Genomic DNA, 18,403 nt, shown 5'->3' on the forward strand with positions numbered 1-18,403 from the left:
GTCACAAGTTGGACACGACTTGGTGACCAAACAACAAGCAGGCACAAGTTGCTTGCTTGTATGTTCAGCTGAGGATTAGGAATCAGGGCTTGTGTACTGCAGTAGGTTTACAGGGTAAAACTGAGCAGAATGATGTCATCCTTGGGTCCAGTTTGCCTTTTGTAAGATGAATGGAGGCAGATTGAGCTTACTTAATCTTATGTGTTCTTATAGATGCCGTTTTGAGTCACCATATAAAGTACAGTGATATTTTCCTTTCAGAATTCGTTGGAAGTGACTGTGAGGTTGAAGAGGGATCTGCAGTCATGTTCCTCTAATGGGACAGATCCCTTCCTGGAGGCCCCATGTATTGTCCAGGCTCTTCTTGTTTCAGCCTTTCATAATACATCCTGTTCAGCACATCTGCTCATTCATGTGGAAATTTATGCCAACTCCTCTCTGGGCCAAAATGCATCAGGCAAGTGAAATCTCTGACTATCAAAATGTTTACTGCAGACGTTTGAATGTAAGTGTGTGCCATGCAGTTTGTGTGCTTCGCTTGTGAGTCTGTCTTGCTTTCCTAAACTTATTTTTCTTTTGTTTAATTTTCTTATTTTAAAAGTTTCCAGGGAATTCCCTGGTGGTCCAATGATTTAGGGCTCCTCACTTTGAACTCAAGGGGCATGGGTTCGATCCCTGGTTGGGGAATTAAGATCCCATCAGCCACACAGCATGGCCAAAAAAGAAACCTGAGAGGAGGGCTTAATAGTAGCTATACCACTCAGAGCAGCAACTTTTTTTTCTTTTAAAAAATATGCTTAAATATAGTTAGGTATATTTCAGAATGTCCTTGTACAAATAGCCAAACTTAGGAAAATTAGAGTCTGTATATATTGGTAATTATGAGATGTCCACTCTGACCCCATGAAGGTATGAAAAATTTTGCACCCAGTCAGACAGAGATCAGAACAAGAAAAAGGATGGAAGGACAGCCAGGAGGTAAGCGGTATGCTTGGTAACAAGGAAGCTAGCCAACAATGTGGGAGGCATATAGATAGATTCACAAATATCTATCTATATATCACATAGTAAAACCCTATTCTAAAGTGCCTTGCTTATGTCTCATGGATTTGATTATACTGAGGATCAAACCCTTACCCTTGTGACATGGTCTCTTATTCGGACTTTCTTGTTCTTGATACCACTGACATACTAGGGTTCTACTATATTATAGCGTAGAATATATAATAGTTGTTCTCTAGAAGCTTCAGTTATCTTCTCATTGAAGTTGACTGATACATAGAGTTTACACAAATAGTCACGTACATAGCTTTCCAACTATTAGTCTCTGGATTCTGAATTAGGAAGCTAAAATGTAATATATTCCTTTCCAATCAGTGTGAAAATTACTAATTTCCCCCACACTTGAACCAGAATCAGGATGTGAAAATATGCATTCACAGTGTGATGGGACTTGAGGTTGAGTGTGTAGCTCAGTTAAATGAGATCTTGTGGTCAGATGGCTTCCAGATAAACTGCAGTGTCACCGTGGCTTCAGATTTTTTTTTTTTTAGTTGTGGTATAGTTCCTTTACAAGGTTGTACAACAAAGTGCATTAGCTATGTGTAGAGATACAACCCCCTTCTCTTGGGTCTCCCTTCCCACTCATCTAGTCGCCATAGAGCGCCGAGCTGAGCTCCCTGTGCTTTGTAGCAGGTTCCCACTAGCTATCAGTTTTACACGTGGCAGTGCGCATACCCACTCCCAGTCTCCCGGTTCCCCCACCCTCCATGTCCACACATTTGTTCCCTTCGTCTTCGTCTCTGTTTCTGCCCTGAAAATAGGTTCATCTGTATCATTTTTCTAGATTCTACATACATGCGTTCATATACAATATTTGTTTCTCTCTTTATGACTTACTTCACTCTGTATGACAGACTCTTGGTCTACCCGCGTTACTGCAAATGACCCCATTTTGTTCTTTTTATGTCTTGAGTAATATTTCATTGTCTATACGTACCACATCATCTGTCAATGGACATTTAGGTCATGGCTTCAGGTTTATCTGTTGAAAGAGGTAATGAATTTGGAGGAGTAAATGCTTACAATCAGTCTGTGTTATGAAAGGAGTTGTGCAGTGTATTGAAAAATAAGTGCATTGCATTTGGCTTAACTTGCAAATCTTAGTGACTTGATCATCTTCAAGATCAACTGTGACTTCTTCAGTTTGTATAACTAGGACATTCTCTTCTATTTGGGTTTTTGTTGGAGGAGTAGATACAGGCCTCAGTAGATATAGCCCATCTCAGGGATACCTTCATGTGGAATACTGGTAACGGTGATTTGTAATACAACTCAGCTTTCTCTGAGTGAAAATGTGGCCATGTCTCATCAGTGTTTCACAGCTGAACTTCTCTGTTGTTTGTACTTTTCAGAAAATGTGACTGTCGTTCCTAACCAGGTGTATCAGCCCCTTGGTCCTTGCCCTTGCAATTTGACAGCGGGGGCCTGTGACATTCGCTGCTGCTGTGACCAGGTATGGTCTTTCTGATTATTGGGTGCAAAAACTGTGGTACCTGATAGCATGCGGAGGGCACCAGCAGTTCCCCATCAACAGCTTTGTAGTGCATGGTCTTTCAAAAGCTGAGATTGTATGTCTTGTTTACCAGTTGAGTATTTTCTTATCTAGCCTTTTCAGCCTAGTTTGTGGACAAAGGACTTTCCAGGTGACGGTAGTGGTAGAGAATCCACCTGCCAGTGCAGGAGATACAAGGACACTGGTTCAGTCCCTGGATCGGGAAGATCCCCTGGCATAGGAAATGGCAACCCACTCCAGTATTCTTGCCTGGAAAGTTCCATGGACAGAGGAGCTTGGTAGGCTACAGTTCATGGAGCTGCAGAGTTGGACATGACCGAGTGACTAAGCAGCAATTATAGCCAAAAAAAATGTCTGTTTGGATAAAGTCCTGATTGTGATGATACTGAGAGGATGATTTTAATGTCTTACTTGGAAGCCTTTAAGAAAATATAAAAAGGAGAGAAAAATAAGTGATTTATAAGTGTTTTTTTTTTTTAGTAAATTCAACTATCGCAGTAATCTAATTTGAGGATGTTTCCAACACCCCCGAAAAGAAGCCGTGTGTCCATTTGCAGTCACTCTCACTCATGCCCATCATCCCCAGACTGTTTTATGTTTGTTTGTTTTCACTAGAAATTAAGTATATTTATTTATCTGGGTGTAGTTGATTTGCAAATTATGTAAATTTCAGGTGTATAACATAGTTACACTTTTTAAACGTTATACTCCGTTTATAGTTATTATTATAAAATATTGGCTGTATTCCTTGTGCTGTACAATAATACACCCTTGTAGCTTATTTATTTTATACGTAGTAGTTGGTACCTCTTCATCCCCTACACCTGTGTTGCCCCCTGCCCCATCCCCCTCCCCACTGGTGACCACTGGTTTGTTCTCTGTATCTGTGAGTCTGCTTCTTTTCTGTTATTTTCACTAGTTTGTTTTCCCAGGTCACTATTAATCTACTCTCTGTGTCTGTGGATTTGCCTCTTTTGGACATTGCATGTAAATGGAATCCGTCAGTCTGTAGGATTTGTGTCTCGCTTCTTCTTTTTTTTTTTTAATATTTATTCCCCTGTGCCAGGTCTTGGTTGCCTCACGTGGGGTCTAGTTCCCTGACCAGGGATTGGCCCGGGCCCTCTGCACTGGGAGCCTGGCGTCTTAGCCCCTGGACCACCAAGGAAGCCCTGTGTCTGGCGTCTTTTGCCTAGCATCATGCTTTCAAGGGTCACCTGCGCTGTGGCGTGGGTTAGTGTTCCATTCCTTTTTATGGCCGCATCATCTTCTGTTGTGTGGATATATCACAGAGCGCTTAACCATTTATCAAGTGCGGACATTTAGATTGTGTTCACTTTTTGGCTACTATGAAGAATGCTTCTATGATACAAGAATATAAACCTGTATACAAGTTTTTGTTTGGACGTGTGTTTCCATTTCTTTTGGTTATGTTACCTAGGAGTGGAATTGCTTTGCCACATGGGAACTGCATGTTTAACCTTTTGGGGAACTGTTTCTCTTCTTTTTGGCTGAGCCACATAGCTTGTAGGATCTTAGTTCCCTGATTGGGGATTGAACCTGTGTCCTTGGCAATGGAAATGAGTCCTAACCCCTGGACTGCCAGGGAATTCCCTTGAGGAACTGTTTTTTCAAAGTAGCTACATCATTTCACATTCCCATCAGCGCTGTATAAGGGTTGTAATTTTCCATGATGTCACCAACAATGGCTATAATAATCTTGATTACAGCCTTCCTTGAGGGTGTGAAGTGGCATTTCATTGTGATTTTGATCCATATTTCTCTAGTGGCAAATGATGTTGAACATCTTTTCAAAGGCTTATTGAATGTTTATATGTCTTCTTTGAAGAAATGTCTGTTGAGACCCTTTGGCCAGTTTTTAATTAGGTTGTCTTTTTGTTGTTTAATTTTGTTGTTAAATTAAATTGTCTTTTTGTTTTTAAAGTTCACTATGCACTCTGGATTCTAGTCACTTATCAGATATATGATATGCCAAAAACTTCTCCTACTTGTCTAGGAAGTCCGTTTTCCTGTTGGTGTTCTTTGAAGCCCAAAAGTTTTAATTCGATAAAGTCCAGTTTATCAATTTTTTTCTTCCAGTTTTTAATTCAGTTCAGTTGCTCACTTGTGTCTGACTCTTTGCAACCCCATGGACTGCAGCATGCCAGGCTTCCCTGTCCATCGCCAACTTCTGGAGTTTATTCAAACTCATGTCCATTGAGTCGGTGATGCCATCCAACCATCTCATCCTCTGTTGTTCCCTTCTCCTGCCTTCAGTCTTTCCCAGCATCAGGGTCTTTTCAAATAAGTCAGTTCTTCGCATCAGGTGGGCAAAGTATTAGAGTTTCAGCTTCATCATCAGTCCTTCCAATGACTATTCAGGACTGATTTCCTTTAGGATGGACTTGTTGGATCTCCTTGCAGTCCAAGGGACTCTCAAATGTTCTCCAACACCACAGTTCAAAAGCATCAATTCTTCGGTGCTCAGCTTTCTTTATAGTCCAACTCTCACATCCATACATGACTATTGGAAAAACCATAGCTTTGACTAGATGGACCTTTGTTGGCAGTTTTATTGTGATATAATTGACACAGTCACTGTACGAGTTTAAGGTTTGAAGTATGGTTATTTGACTTCCATACATTATGAAGTGGTATCGCAATAAGTTTGGTGAACATTCATCATCTCGTATAGACACAAAATTAAAGAAATAGATGGAGGAGGAAGTGGCAACCGACTCCAGTATTCTTGCCGGGAAAATCCTATGGACAGAGGAGCCTGGCAGCCTACAGTCCATGGGGTCGCAAAGAGTCAGGCATGACTGAGTGACTGTACACATTCACATGCATTCTAGAATCCAGTACAGACCCATTTAGATATGTGTATATATGCCTATGTTGTAGGTGAGGAACTTTCATTCGTGTTACAGTTTACAGAATGCATGGTTTAAAATAGATTTCTAGAACTTAAAAATATTTTTAAATCAATTTGGAGAGGATTTAGTTTTCTGAAAACAAAACATATTTTTTTCTCTCTTAACCTTGAACTACTTGAACTCTATGGTTTTCCAGTTCATTTACCATTTAGAGGAATGTGGCCTATACACACTGCTATATCTAAAAAGGATAACCAACAAAGACCTACTGCACAGCACAGGGAACTCTGCTCAATGTGATGTGACAGCCTGGATGGGAGGGGGATTTGGGGGAGAACAGATACATATTTATGTATGGCTGAGCCCCTTGGCTGTCCACCTAAAACTATCACAGCATTGTTAATCGGCTATACTCCAATATAAAATAAAAAGTTTTTTTTAAAAAAGGACAAAAAGAAATAGAAAACTTTACTTGTGATGAGAACCCTTAGACTTTGCTGTCTTAGCAGCTTGCGTATATAGTGTACAGCAGTGTTAATTATATTGCTCTTGTAGATTACACCCTTAGTGTGTACTTATAAGAGGAAATTTGTACCTTTTGACCTCTTTCATCTAATTCTCCCTCCCTTTATTCCAGTTTTTGGTCGTTGTTGTTGCTTATGGTTTTGGTGTCATTTCTAAGAATCCATTGTCTACTCCAAGATCAAATACATATTTTTAATTTTAATTTTTTAAATTAATTTTAATTGGAGTATAGTTGTTTTACAATGTTGTGTTAGTTTCTACTGTACAATAAAGTGAATTGGCTCTATGTAGATACATATATCCCCTCCTTCTTGGATTTCCTTCCCATTTAGGTCACCACAGAGTACTGAGTAGAGTTCCCTGTGCTGTACCTAGGTTCTCATTAGTTTTCCATTTTACCCATAGTCTCAATAGTGTGTATGTCAGCGCCGATCTCCCAGTTCATCCCGCCTCTCCTTTTCCCCATTGGTGTACCTGTGTTCTCTACCTCTGTGTCTCTAGTTCTTCTTTGCAAATAGGTTCATCTGGGTCTTTTTTCTAGATTCTACATATGTGTGTTAATATATGATATTTATTTTTCTCTTTCTAACTGACTTCACTCTGCATAACAGGCTCTAGGTCCATCCGAATAAAGTAACTTCTTGATGATACCAATCGGGTCGTGATATAACAAGAATGATTCAAGGATTCTTCTGGAATTGCCCTTAGATTTCTCTGGACTAGGAATTTGAACGCTGTTGCTGTTGAGTGGCTAAGTTGTGTCCGACTCTTTGCGACCCCATGGACTGTAGCCCGCCAGGCTCCTCTGTCCATGGGATTTCCCAGGCAAGAATACTGGCGTGAGTGGTGATGCCAGTTGAAAATTCTCCACCTGTGGTCTATTTCATATTACCTTTTCTTTTTCGCATCTTATTTGTAGGCATGTCTTAGGTCCCCAGTTAAGATGTAAATTCTGTGAAGGTCCAAAGTTCCTGACTTGGAGCCTCGTAGGGAGATGACTTGCTGTGAGCGCAAACACTCTCAGCCTGGAGGCCAGCTGTTTATTTCCTGTCTTCTCTACCACGCCCTGCTGGTCTCCAGCAGCAAGTGCATCACACTGGCCAGGAGATCCTGACAGCGGGCAGATGGGGGATTTAATCTTCTCTGAGCTTCTCTACATCTTCTTTCCAGGAATGCTCATCAGATTTAACAGCACTGTTCAGGGAGTCCTGTTTCCCAGGTGTTTTTGGAGGAGATGTTAATCCTCCCTTTGATCAGCTCTGCTCCATACAGATGTCACATGGAGTCCCCGACTGGTTTCCATTCCTGTGTGTGCAGCTTGCCAACTCACCCTTTCTCGGGTACTTCTACCATGGTTCCATGTAAGTGTCTGAAGGGCTGTCCGGGAGAGGGGTGCGCACCCAGATGGCCCTGGAATGTGGCCATGTCCTGGGGACCTCTCCAAAGGCTCCATTCAATCCCTCCATTCTAGATTCAGTTCTAGGTTTCACATAGTAAGTTTATTTTGTGTTAAGTATTTGAAAGAGCTGGTTGTTGTTTAGTCGCTAAGTCATGTCCAACTCTTTGCGACCCCATGAACTGTAACATGCCAGGCTTCCTTGTCCTTTACTATCTCCCAGAGTTTGCTCAAACTCATGTCCATTGAGTTGATGATGCCATCCAGCCATCTCATCATCTGTTGCTCCTTTCTCCTTCTGCCCTCAATCTTTCCCAGCATCAGGGTCTTTTCCAGTGAGTCGGCTCTTTACCTCAGGTGGCCAAAGTACTGGAGCTTTAGCTTCAGCAGTAGTCCTTCCAATGGATATATAGGGCTGGTTTCCTTTAGGATTGACTGGATTGATCTCCTTGCAGTCCAAGGGACTCTCAAGAGTCTTTTCTAGAACCACAGTTCTAAAGCATCAGTTCTGTGCTTAGCCTTCTTTATGGACCAGCTCTCACATCCGTACATGACTACTGAAAAAACCATAGCTTTGACTATAGGGACCTTTGTTGGCAAAGTCATGTCTCTAGGTTTGTCATACCTTTCCTTCCAAGGAGCAAGCGTCTTTTAATTTCATGGCTACAGTCACCATCCACAGTGATTTTGGAGCCCTCATTGAAAAGAAATTGATACCACAAATGGTTAATAGCGATTCTCTGGGTTGGGGGAAAGAGTGATGGGCTCGACTTTAACTTTTTGTCCTTTACATTTCTGTCTTGTTGACATTTTAAAGCAACTTTATTGTTAGCATTGAAGTAAAACTCATGGAACATAAATTAACCATTAACTACTTTAAAACGCACAGGTCAGTGGCATTTAGTACAAATATTATTTTGATAATTAAAAAAGCAGAGAAAAAATGTAAAACAATTGCTTTTATCATGTTAATGGTGGTTTCTCTCATCGATTTGCAGTTCCTCTGGACATCAAGTTTCCTTTGACATATATTTGCATACTGATCTAAAAGACTTTTCAGACTTTGGTTACAAACAAGGAGACCCCGTTATGACAGTAGATAAGGCATATTTTACTATTCCACAGGTAATCCTTTCAGTTTTAATATGCCAGAAGCTTTTTCTCACTTTCCCCTTCCTCTTACTAATTTAAGTCATGTTATTCTAAAAAAAAAATCTCTTCCTGAATTACGTATTTTTCTCCTATGGACTTTTCAGGCACTCAGCCATTTAAGGTCTCTGCATTGTTTTTTTCTTTTGATAGTCACTCTTAAATCAATCTGTCTTTGCTAAATCTCAGAGTGAACTTACTAAATAAAACCAAAAGACCGTCTAGAAGTTTCCATGGAAGTAACTATTGTTTCTCACTTGTATTAGTTTAACAGGCAATTTCTAGTAAGCCATAAATACTTTTAAAATTTTATTTATTTTTTTATTGAAGTATATTTGACTTATGGTGTTGTGTTAATTAAATATTTAATAGAATTTTGAAAAATATTTTAAGACTTGAGTTTTATGTGAAATCTTACCTTTATTAAGTTCAAAATTATGAGGAAAAAGTATTTATGGGAAGATGACATGGGAGGCTAAACTGTTTCTCTTTACTATCCATATGAATCCGTTCTTATGGCTTTAACAAAAATGCATTTGTAATGAGGGAGAGAAAATGCAGTTGAGGGACCCTCCCTGGCAGTCCAGTGGTTAAGACTCTGTGCTTCCACTGCAGGGGACACGGGTTCCCTCCCTGGCCGGGGGAACTAAGATCCTGTATGCTGCCTGGAATGGCCAAAAAGTGAAAAAACAAAAGACAACAACAGAAAAGAAACTGAAGCTGAATGTAATCATGTTTCTGCAAAGTAAATGATGCAAAGCAGGGAATTTTCTTTAGAAGCTGTACTTACTGTGACCCTGCAGCCAGTGGCTTCCAGAGTTTGATTAGCAAGTCAAGTAGATACTCTGCTCAAGTCAGTTAACTAGTGAATGCCCTAGCCTTTATTGGAGCTAACCCAGCAGTAGAAGCAGGCTGCAGAAAGGATGCTTTTCCAAGACACTGATCTCTTTTTTCTATGATCAGAAAGGAGGTCATAAATCTGTCGGCATTCCCCCCTTGCCCTCAGGTGTCCCTGGCTGGGCAGTGCCTCTACAACGCTCCTGTGGCTTTCCTGCAAAATTTTGATGTTCAGTGCGTTACTAGCCTGGAGGAGTACCTAGAACGAGATGGAATTACCAGTGCAAAGATAAAGAATGGTGCTATGGGAGGTAAGTTATGTCCATTTGAGCATGGACCTTAGATGCCAATTAGATGCCAAGAATAGCAGGTTGTTTGATGGCGTTTGGGGAGTGGAGGGGAGCTGAGTAGTTGGCGCACAGGGCAGGCATAGGCACTGTATTTGTTTGGCAAACTTTCATTTTCGTAGGTAAATGTGAACATGTGAGGTTCATGTACTCCTGTGGAAGTTCATTTATGTGTGTTTTTTCAGGCATAGTTACACTCGAAAGTAATCTACGAGGAAGCAACTGACTTAGACAGATTCATCACCAATACAGGTATTTTAATGTTATATATATATAACATTATAATGTATATAATTTCTCACAAGGAATATATACAGTAAGTCCCTATATACAAACCTTCAAGTTTCGAACTTTGCAAGATGCAAACACGTGTTCCGCCACCATCAGGCCTGAGTGAAATTTCATCTTGTCCTTTGTCTCCTATTGCTGACGATACTATAGCTCTACCATCTCCCAGCTCCTCTCCCTCCTTGCCTCTACACTCGATGCCAGCCCCTGTATGCCAGTTCTGGTACTGTACTTTTCAAGGTCCTGTACTGAAGGATTAGAAATGTTTTCTTCATTGTTTGTGTTTGTTTTTAATGTATTATTTGTGTGAAAACTATTATTAACCTATCACAGTATAGTACTATAGAGCCAATTGCATCAGTTGGGTACCTAGGCTAACCGTGTTGGACTTATGAACATGCTCTTGGAATGGAACTCGTTCGTATGCAAGAGACTTACCGTAGTCCCAGAGTAGAACATATTTTCATTAAGAATTTTAGGAGATTTGTAGTTGTTAGATTTTAGGAGATTTGTAGTTGTTAGAGAAATATCCCACCAGTATTTTGCTTTTTCCTTGTTCTATCTTGACTTACTGTGGAGTAACATCTGTGACCTTGAACCCAATCCTTCTCAGTCCTGGATTATGTGGGTTCCAGGGTCCCTCCTTGTTCTCTGGGTATGTGGGCTTTTTCTTAAGTGTTTTTCAGAGAGTTAAAGGTTCTTTAGGACCCAGCATTTTCACTTCTTGCTTGCTTTTCTTTTTCCAGTCATTAAACTCTGTGATTGTAATGCAGCCAACTGAAGTACATAGAATTTGGCCAATATTACCAGGACTTTTGTTTTTCCATGAAGGATACTACGTGTGTTTCTTTTCAATTTGTTATAATTCTTGGAACTTACTCTTTCCTTCCATCAGCTATTAGTACAATATAGTAGTGAACTAGACACCAGGCCCCTGCTCTTAAAGAGCTGACATTCTGTAATCTTTGCTTTAACAGGTGTAATCTTTACCAGATGTAATCTTTCTGTAATCTTGCATTTCACAGATACTCTTCCAAGCCCGTGCTCTGCACTAGGCTGTGAGCTGGGTACCAGGGAGGCTGAAATAGAGGAAAGGGACAGGGACTTTCCTGGTGGTCCAGTGGTTAAGACTCCATGCTCCCAATGCAGGGGGCCCAGATTTGATCCTTGGTCAGGGGGCTATGTCCCACATGGTGCCACTAAGAGTTCCCATGCCACACCTCAGACCCAAAGCAGCCAAATACATGAATAAATAAAAAGTAAATATTTTTTAAAAAGGGAAGGGATGGAGCTCACTCAGTTTATTGGGATGGTGTGGAAAGAGGAGGTAGCTAATGCTGACTTGGGTGGAGATCTGAGGATGGCTTCTTGAGGAGGTGATGACCCTGCTGTGTAAAGGAATTGGGTCTGCAGGGCAGGGATGGGGGTGGGCGATGGCCACCCAGGCAGAGGGAACTGCCAATAATAGGCTTGAACCCTTAAAGGAAGGTCTTTAATATTTTTATTTTTAGGTCTTTAATTTATGAAAGTACTCTCTTATTTCCAGAAACACTTTTAAGTACTGGACCAGCCCCCAGGAACGTGAACGTGGAAGAACATTATATTTTCAGGTGGAATAATAATACAATCAGTGAAATAAACGTCAGAATTATCAGGGCAGAAATTAATGCCCAGCAGAAAGGTAACTTTGTGAAGGGCAGCGAGAATGCTTTTAATTTAAAGCGTTTTTTTCTTTCTTCACGATTCTCATAATTATACCAGATAAACTAATTCAGACCTGTTTTTCTTATTTGTGTTTATGATTTAATCAGAAAACAGTGGAGTTTTTTTTTTTTTTTGCATGTTGAAATGCAATTATAAGGTAAAGAAAACAACACTATGGTGGATAATTTCTTAGTAAATTGGTGACATTATGTTTTTATTTTATTTCTAGGAATCATGACACAGAGATTTACAGTGAAATTTTTAAGCTATAACAGTGGTAATGAACAGGAATGGTCTGGAAACCCAGGTGAGAGTGCATATCAATCACTGATCTTACAAACACATTTTAGTTCAACACTCCTGTGCTATAATGATGATTGTAAATAATTGTTTCCAATTTTAGTTTGTGACTCTGACCTTTCTTTTTTTCTCTTGTGACACTGTATTCTTTTCCTGCTAACAGCTTACTTTTTTTTCATAAAGTGTTATATATAGTCTGAGTTGTAAAGCTAAAACAGTCTTTCTCTTTAGCTACTGGTCTTTTTTTAAATGAAATAATGTATTTGATTGATGTATAGTTGATTTACAGTGTTGTGTTAGTTTCAGATATACAGCACAGTGACCCAGTTATACACACGTGGATATACTCCCCCTCGTATTCCTTCCCTCTATGGTCTATCACGAGACACTGAATACAGATCCCTGTGATACACAGTAGGTCCCCACTGTTTATCTGTTTTATGTATACAATCATTTGTATCTCTTAATCTCAAACTCCTAATTCCTCCCTCCCTCCCTCTTTTTTTTTTTGGTGGGGGAGGTGGGAGGCTGTGCTCCGTAGCCTCTGAGATCCTCACTCCCTGATGAGGGATTGAACCTGGGCTTCAGCAGTGACAGTGTGGAGTGCTAAACTTGATCACCAGGGAACTCCATTACTGTTCTTCAGCATGCAGTAATTAATCACGAAGGAACAACATTTTTAAACTTTTAGAGAATTCCCTTACTATTCTTCAGCACGCAGTAATTAATCACGAAGGAACAACATTTTTAAACTTTTAGTAACTTTTTGCTTTGCATGATCTTCAATATTTATGTATACTGATTTAATTATACACAATTCTGTATATATATATATTTTTTTCTTTTAAATAGGCTTTTAATGTTAGGGTTTATTGTTGGCTTCTAAGAGCAGACTCTGGTTAAGTCAAGGTACAGTACAGAAGTTATGTAAAATCAGTATGGAAGTTCAGTGTTGCTTTTCCTACTCAGTGATTTTGAAGAAATGAAGTAGTTCTAGTGTGATTTTTTTTTCTTTATTTTCTAAACTGCATGCCTATGGCCGCCTAAGGCATTCCTCTGTGTATTTATTGGCTACTACAGTATTTCGAGAAGTGTTTGGGACATTTCTTTAAATTATGTACAACCCAAAATGTTGATGTTTTGTATGGATCACAAGTGCAGCATTCCTTAATTATTTCTGTTATAAGTGACAATTGTTATTTAAAGAATGACATATGTACTGCATGAAAACATTATGACCTTTTTCTCTTAGTTTATATAAACTCCAAGGTAACTGAGGGGGAAAAAAAAGAGACCAGGCTCCTGAAATTTAAGAATTTTTATGTCACGAAAAAAAAGAGACCAGGCTCCTGAAATTTAAGAATTTTTATGTCACTGACTTAATTTGACAAGATTTCTGAGAAAACCTGTCAGAATATATGAGAAATGTTGATGCTCTCGTCAACAAAGAATACATCAAGAGCCAGAACCAATCAGGCAGAGACGCAGCTTGTATATAGAGAGACAGTGTCTCTCTAGTACTTTCTGAGGCTGGATGGGGTTTTTTGAGGACTATCTGACATGGGCCCTGTCCTCAGGGACTCTCTTCTTTGGAGCTGACGGTGCTAAGTCACAGGAAACAACAGTGAACGACCCAAGATAATTAACAAACGAGGTCGGTTACTAGGGTCAGTTGCTCCAGGATTCAGAGGAGCAGAATGTTGACCATTTGCCCAGACTGCATCACTAAGGAACAGTGTTGAATGTCCAGCACGTGCTAGGTTTTGTTTTGTTTTTTAAAAAATATTTATTTATTTATCTGGGTGTATTGGGTTGATATGTGGGATCTAGTTTCCCTGAGGCGTGTGGGATCCCGACCAGGGTTCAAACCCAAGGCCCCTGCGTTGCAAGGTGGATTCTTAACCACTGGACCACCAGGAAAGTCTGCATGCCAGGTTTTGCTCCTAGGCTGGAGGAAAAGCACCGAGCAAGTCAGAACCCTGCCCTGTGTCTCCACTGTGGGCTGCGTGGAGGAGACTGTGTCTTGAGAAGCAGATAATTGGAAAGGTTGCTGGGGATAGGAATAACCTGGGGGAAGCCAAGGAGGCAGACATGAGCATGAAGTGTACTCTGGCAGGATTAGACCCATGGCCTGAGGGGAGGCCGCTTATTGGGAAGGGTGGGGCGTAATGCTGGAAACGCAAACACCATGCAGGAACCTCGATGGTATCCCAGTTTATATAAACAAAGTGAAAGTGAAAGTCACTCAGTCGTGTCTGACTCTTTGCGACCTCATGGACTATATAGTCCATGGAATTCTCCAGGCCAGAATACTGGATTGGGTAGACTTTCCCTTCTCCAGGGGATCTTCCCAACTGAGGGATTGAGCCCAGGTCTTCCACATTGCAGACAGATACCTTACCAGCTGAGTCACAAGGGAAGACCAAGAATACTAGAGTGGGTAGCCTATCCCTTTTCTAGCGGATTTTCCCAACCCAGGAATCAAACCAGGGTCTCCTGCATTGCAGGCAGATTCTTTACCAACTGAGAACAATGCTACTGTAATATGCATTTTTGGAAGGGACATAGGAAATATGCATATGAACTGGATATGATATGATATGATTATAAGGGGTTATTATTAATCTTCTTAGAAATATTGACATCATGATGATGTAGGGAAATATCCTTAGTTTTGAGAGATGTCTGATGGAGCTTTCATGATGTGAGTTGTATGATGCCTACAACTTATTTTCAAATAGCCCTGCCCCTCTCACCCCAAATATATATACTTTTATAATAGATAAGACAAGTATCTATTATATTTCATATTAATATAAATTAATATATTGTTTGTGCTGTTTTATTGAAATTTGTGTTTTGGTGTTATAAAGCTTCTAAAAATGGGAAATATTTTATCTATCCCTAAGGAAAGATCTTTGGGGTGCACATTAGACATGTTAAGATCAGAAGAGCAGTGGGCCCTGAATGGCTCATGATCTAGCAGTCAGAGGCACTTTACAAGGGAGAGGAACACTCTGGTAATGAACAGGCCCAGGGGTTCCCTTGGACTTGAGGCGTCCATTCTAATTTTCCCTCCGGGAGCCCTGGAGAAGGAGATGGCAACCCACTCCAGTATTCTTGCCTGGAGAATTTCCTGACATAGGAGCCTGGCAGGCTACAGTCCATGGGATTGAAAAGAGTCAGACATGACTGAATGACTAACACTTACTTAAGAAGAATACAGCTTAGGTGGTGGCTGTATTGAGTGAGGTTCATGGTGTTACTTTTAACTTTTCTGTGCTTGTGAACTTTTTCACATTAAAAAGGTGGAAATCGTAAGCTGGATTACTAGGAAATGGATGGGAATAGGAGCTAAATCAGACCTTGGGGTTGAATTAGTTTACTGGAAAAAGGCTACATGGGAAAGTTACTCTGGTTTTAAGTTTCCTTTATGAGCCCCTGTGATAAGCCGTACTAATCTCTCAGTGAGTGTTCATGAACTGGCCTGCCCAGCAGCTTATTGTTCTCCAAGGTGAGAGTTCTAAGACTGATTCCTTCCTAGTTTTCATTTCTCAGATTTCACTTTAAAAGCGTCTTCAAAAAACCACACTAACATCTGTGTTTTGGAATCTGAAAAAGAACATGTCTATAAGTGAGTCACTTTGCTGTACACCTGAAACTAACACAGCACTGTAATCAACTATACCTCAATAAAAGGGCTTCCCTTGTGGCTCAGCTGGTAAAGCACCTGCCTACAATGCGGGAGACCCAGGTTCGAGAAGGCAATGGCAACCCACTCCAGTATTCTTGCCTGGAAAATCCCGTGGACGGAGGAGCCCGGTAGGCTGCAGTCCATGGGGTTGCAAAGAGTAGGACACAACTGAACGACTTCGCTTCATACCTCAATAAAAAACGAAACAAATGAAAGGAGTTATGTTGATGTCCTTCTCTTGAGGGTATTCTGAAAAAGAACTTGGAGCGCATGTTTCCTTTCATTGTGGATTCCTTCTTTCTGTTATTTGACGAGCTAGCGCCTGTTGCATTGAAATAAACTACGAGGGAAAGATGCTCATTCTCCTGTGTTGTGTTTGTCTAGGTTACCAACTTGGCAAGCCTGTTCGAGCTCTAAGCACCAACGGGACAAATAATGTCACAACTTTACACCTTTGGTATCCTGGTAATCTGATTTGATGATATGACTAGCTGTCTGGTGAACTAGTGGAGAAGGCGATGGCACCCCACTCCAGTACTCTTGCCTGGAAAATCCCATGGACAGAGGAGCCTGGTGGGCTGCAGTCCATGGGGTCGCTCAGAGTCGGACACGACTGAGCGACTTCACTTTCACTTTTCACTTTCATGCATTGGAGAAGGAAATGGCAACCCACTCCAGTGTTCTTGCCTGGAGAATCCCAGGGACGGCGGAGCCTGGTGGGCTGCCGTCTATGGGGTCGCACAGAGTCGGAAACGACTGAAGCAACTTAGCAGCAGCAGCAGCTGGTGAACTATAATTGGAAATATTGCCATATTTTGAATCTGATCGAGTAACCAATTACTTTAAAGTTTGGTGTGTTTATTTAGCCTAGGGGTGGTTGTTTTCCATGCTTCTGCAGCTTCCTTTTCTTTTTTCTTTCTGTAAAAAATGTTAACTGTTTTCGCTTGAAGTGCTGATTTTCAATAAGAGATTTAAATATGAAAGTGGCTGGAGACTCCATCGTCATTGTTGTCATTGATTAACCCAAGATGGTGCTAATCAGAGACAGGAAAATAGTTTCATTCCAAACTATGGAAAATCTTTGCATCAGTGGTAATTACCCACATGTGCCAGAAGGCATTAAATTTCAGGTTCAGAATAAACCCCTGATCCCTGTCCAGGTATTTTGATACAGAAAGAAACCTTTGTTCAGCTTTCAGAGGATTAGAGTAACAATGACCTCATTTCTAGAGAACTGGAAACTATTTCTGCTTGTTGTTCTCTGTTTTTTTTTTTAAGAAAAACTTTGAGGTAAATCTTCTACTTACTTTTGTTTTGCAAAAATAGCAAGAGAATAATCTTTTTATTTTATAGCCGGAAGGAGTTTGTGTTCAACAGCAACTCTCAAACCCATTTTATTTGGAGAAAACGTACTATCTGGGTGCCTTTTAGAAGTTGGAATTAATGAAAACTGTACTAAGCTTAGGTGAGTGTCTCACTGATGGATTTATCTACGTTTTGAGTGGTTTGCTTAAATTTAATTCACCCCCCTCCCCGCCCCCCGCACCATGAGTATTAAAGACAGCATGAAAAACTTCAGTCTGAATGAAACTTATGTGAAAGTGATAGTAAATAGTACAAACGTCATGGACTTCCCTGGTGCTCGAGTGGTTAGTAGTCCATCTGCCAATACAGGGGAAACGGGTTTGATCCCTGGTCCAGGAAGATCCCATATGCTTCGAAGCAGCTAAACCCTCAGGCCACAGCTAGTGAGCCTGTGCTCTGCAACAAGAGAAAGTCCGCATGCAGCAACAAAGACCCAGCACGGCCAAATAATAATAAATAAATTAAAAAAACAGTACAAACTTCCAGTACAATTTAGAGTTGATTCAAACATCAGCATAAGTGCAAATAGACATTCTCGGAAGTTTCATCGGTATTTATGCAAATTTCTCTGGGAAGTTTGTTCACATCATTGGAAACCCCACATTCCTAGAAAATCAGAGAAAGGGTTGGAGCTAAGTGTCATCGGTGATTAACATTTAAAGAATTTTTAAGCTTTGTTACATGATGTATAAAGAATTTCCCATTTAATTATCTGGGTGGGATTTGGAAAATGTATGGATATTCATATGCATTCTTTTTTTTTTTATTGATGCAAAATTCACACAACATAATCATTTTAACAGTTGACTGGCATTTAGTGCATTCATAATGTTGTACAACTACCACCTCTGTTTAGTACCAGCACATTTTGGTCTCTGCAACATGAAACCTATACTTTTTATTTTTTAATTAAAAAAATATATATTTATTTGGCTGCAGCAGGTCTTAGTTGCAGCATATGGGATGTAGTTCCCTGACCAAGGATCAAACTGAGGCCCCCTGTGCTGAGAGCTCAGAGCCTTAGCTGCTGAATCACCAAGACCATCCCTGAAACCTGTACCTTTTAGAAGTCACTCTCTATTCCTCCCTCCTCTCAGCTCTGGCAACAGCCAATTCACTCTCTGTCTCTATGGATTTACCTATTCTGAATATTTCATATAAATGGTCTCCAATACTTTGTGAATTTTTATATCTAACTTTTCTCACTTAGCATTCTGTTTTTGAGATATCAAAACAGATATGTAGCCTGTGTCAGTGCTTCATTCTTTTTCACGAGTGAATCATATTCCCTTGTATGGAGAGATATATATATGTATATATGTGACATTTATTTATTCATTCCTTAGTTGA

General features: G+C 40.3%; 1 protein-coding gene across 1 annotated transcript in view; it reads left to right on the forward strand.

The window, feature by feature from the left end:
- Positions 1-18,403, forward strand: part of TCTN2 (tectonic family member 2) — a 29,277-nt gene that overhangs the window by 2,399 nt on the left and 8,475 nt on the right. The window contains exons 4-13 of the mRNA XM_070386298.1: positions 262-457; positions 2,415-2,515; positions 7,144-7,334; positions 8,368-8,494; positions 9,525-9,678; positions 9,901-9,954; positions 11,537-11,671; positions 11,924-12,001; positions 16,073-16,153; positions 17,042-17,153. Coding sequence (XP_070242399.1) covers positions 262-457; positions 2,415-2,515; positions 7,144-7,334; positions 8,368-8,494; positions 9,525-9,678; positions 9,901-9,954; positions 11,537-11,671; positions 11,924-12,001; positions 16,073-16,153; positions 17,042-17,153 — 1,229 coding nt within the window. The remainder of the gene's footprint in view (positions 1-261; positions 458-2,414; positions 2,516-7,143; positions 7,335-8,367; positions 8,495-9,524; positions 9,679-9,900; positions 9,955-11,536; positions 11,672-11,923; positions 12,002-16,072; positions 16,154-17,041; positions 17,154-18,403) is intronic.

Source organism: Bos mutus, chromosome 17, assembly GCF_027580195.1.
Source record: "Bos mutus isolate GX-2022 chromosome 17, NWIPB_WYAK_1.1, whole genome shotgun sequence".
Taxonomy (NCBI): domain Eukaryota; kingdom Metazoa; phylum Chordata; class Mammalia; order Artiodactyla; family Bovidae; genus Bos; species Bos mutus.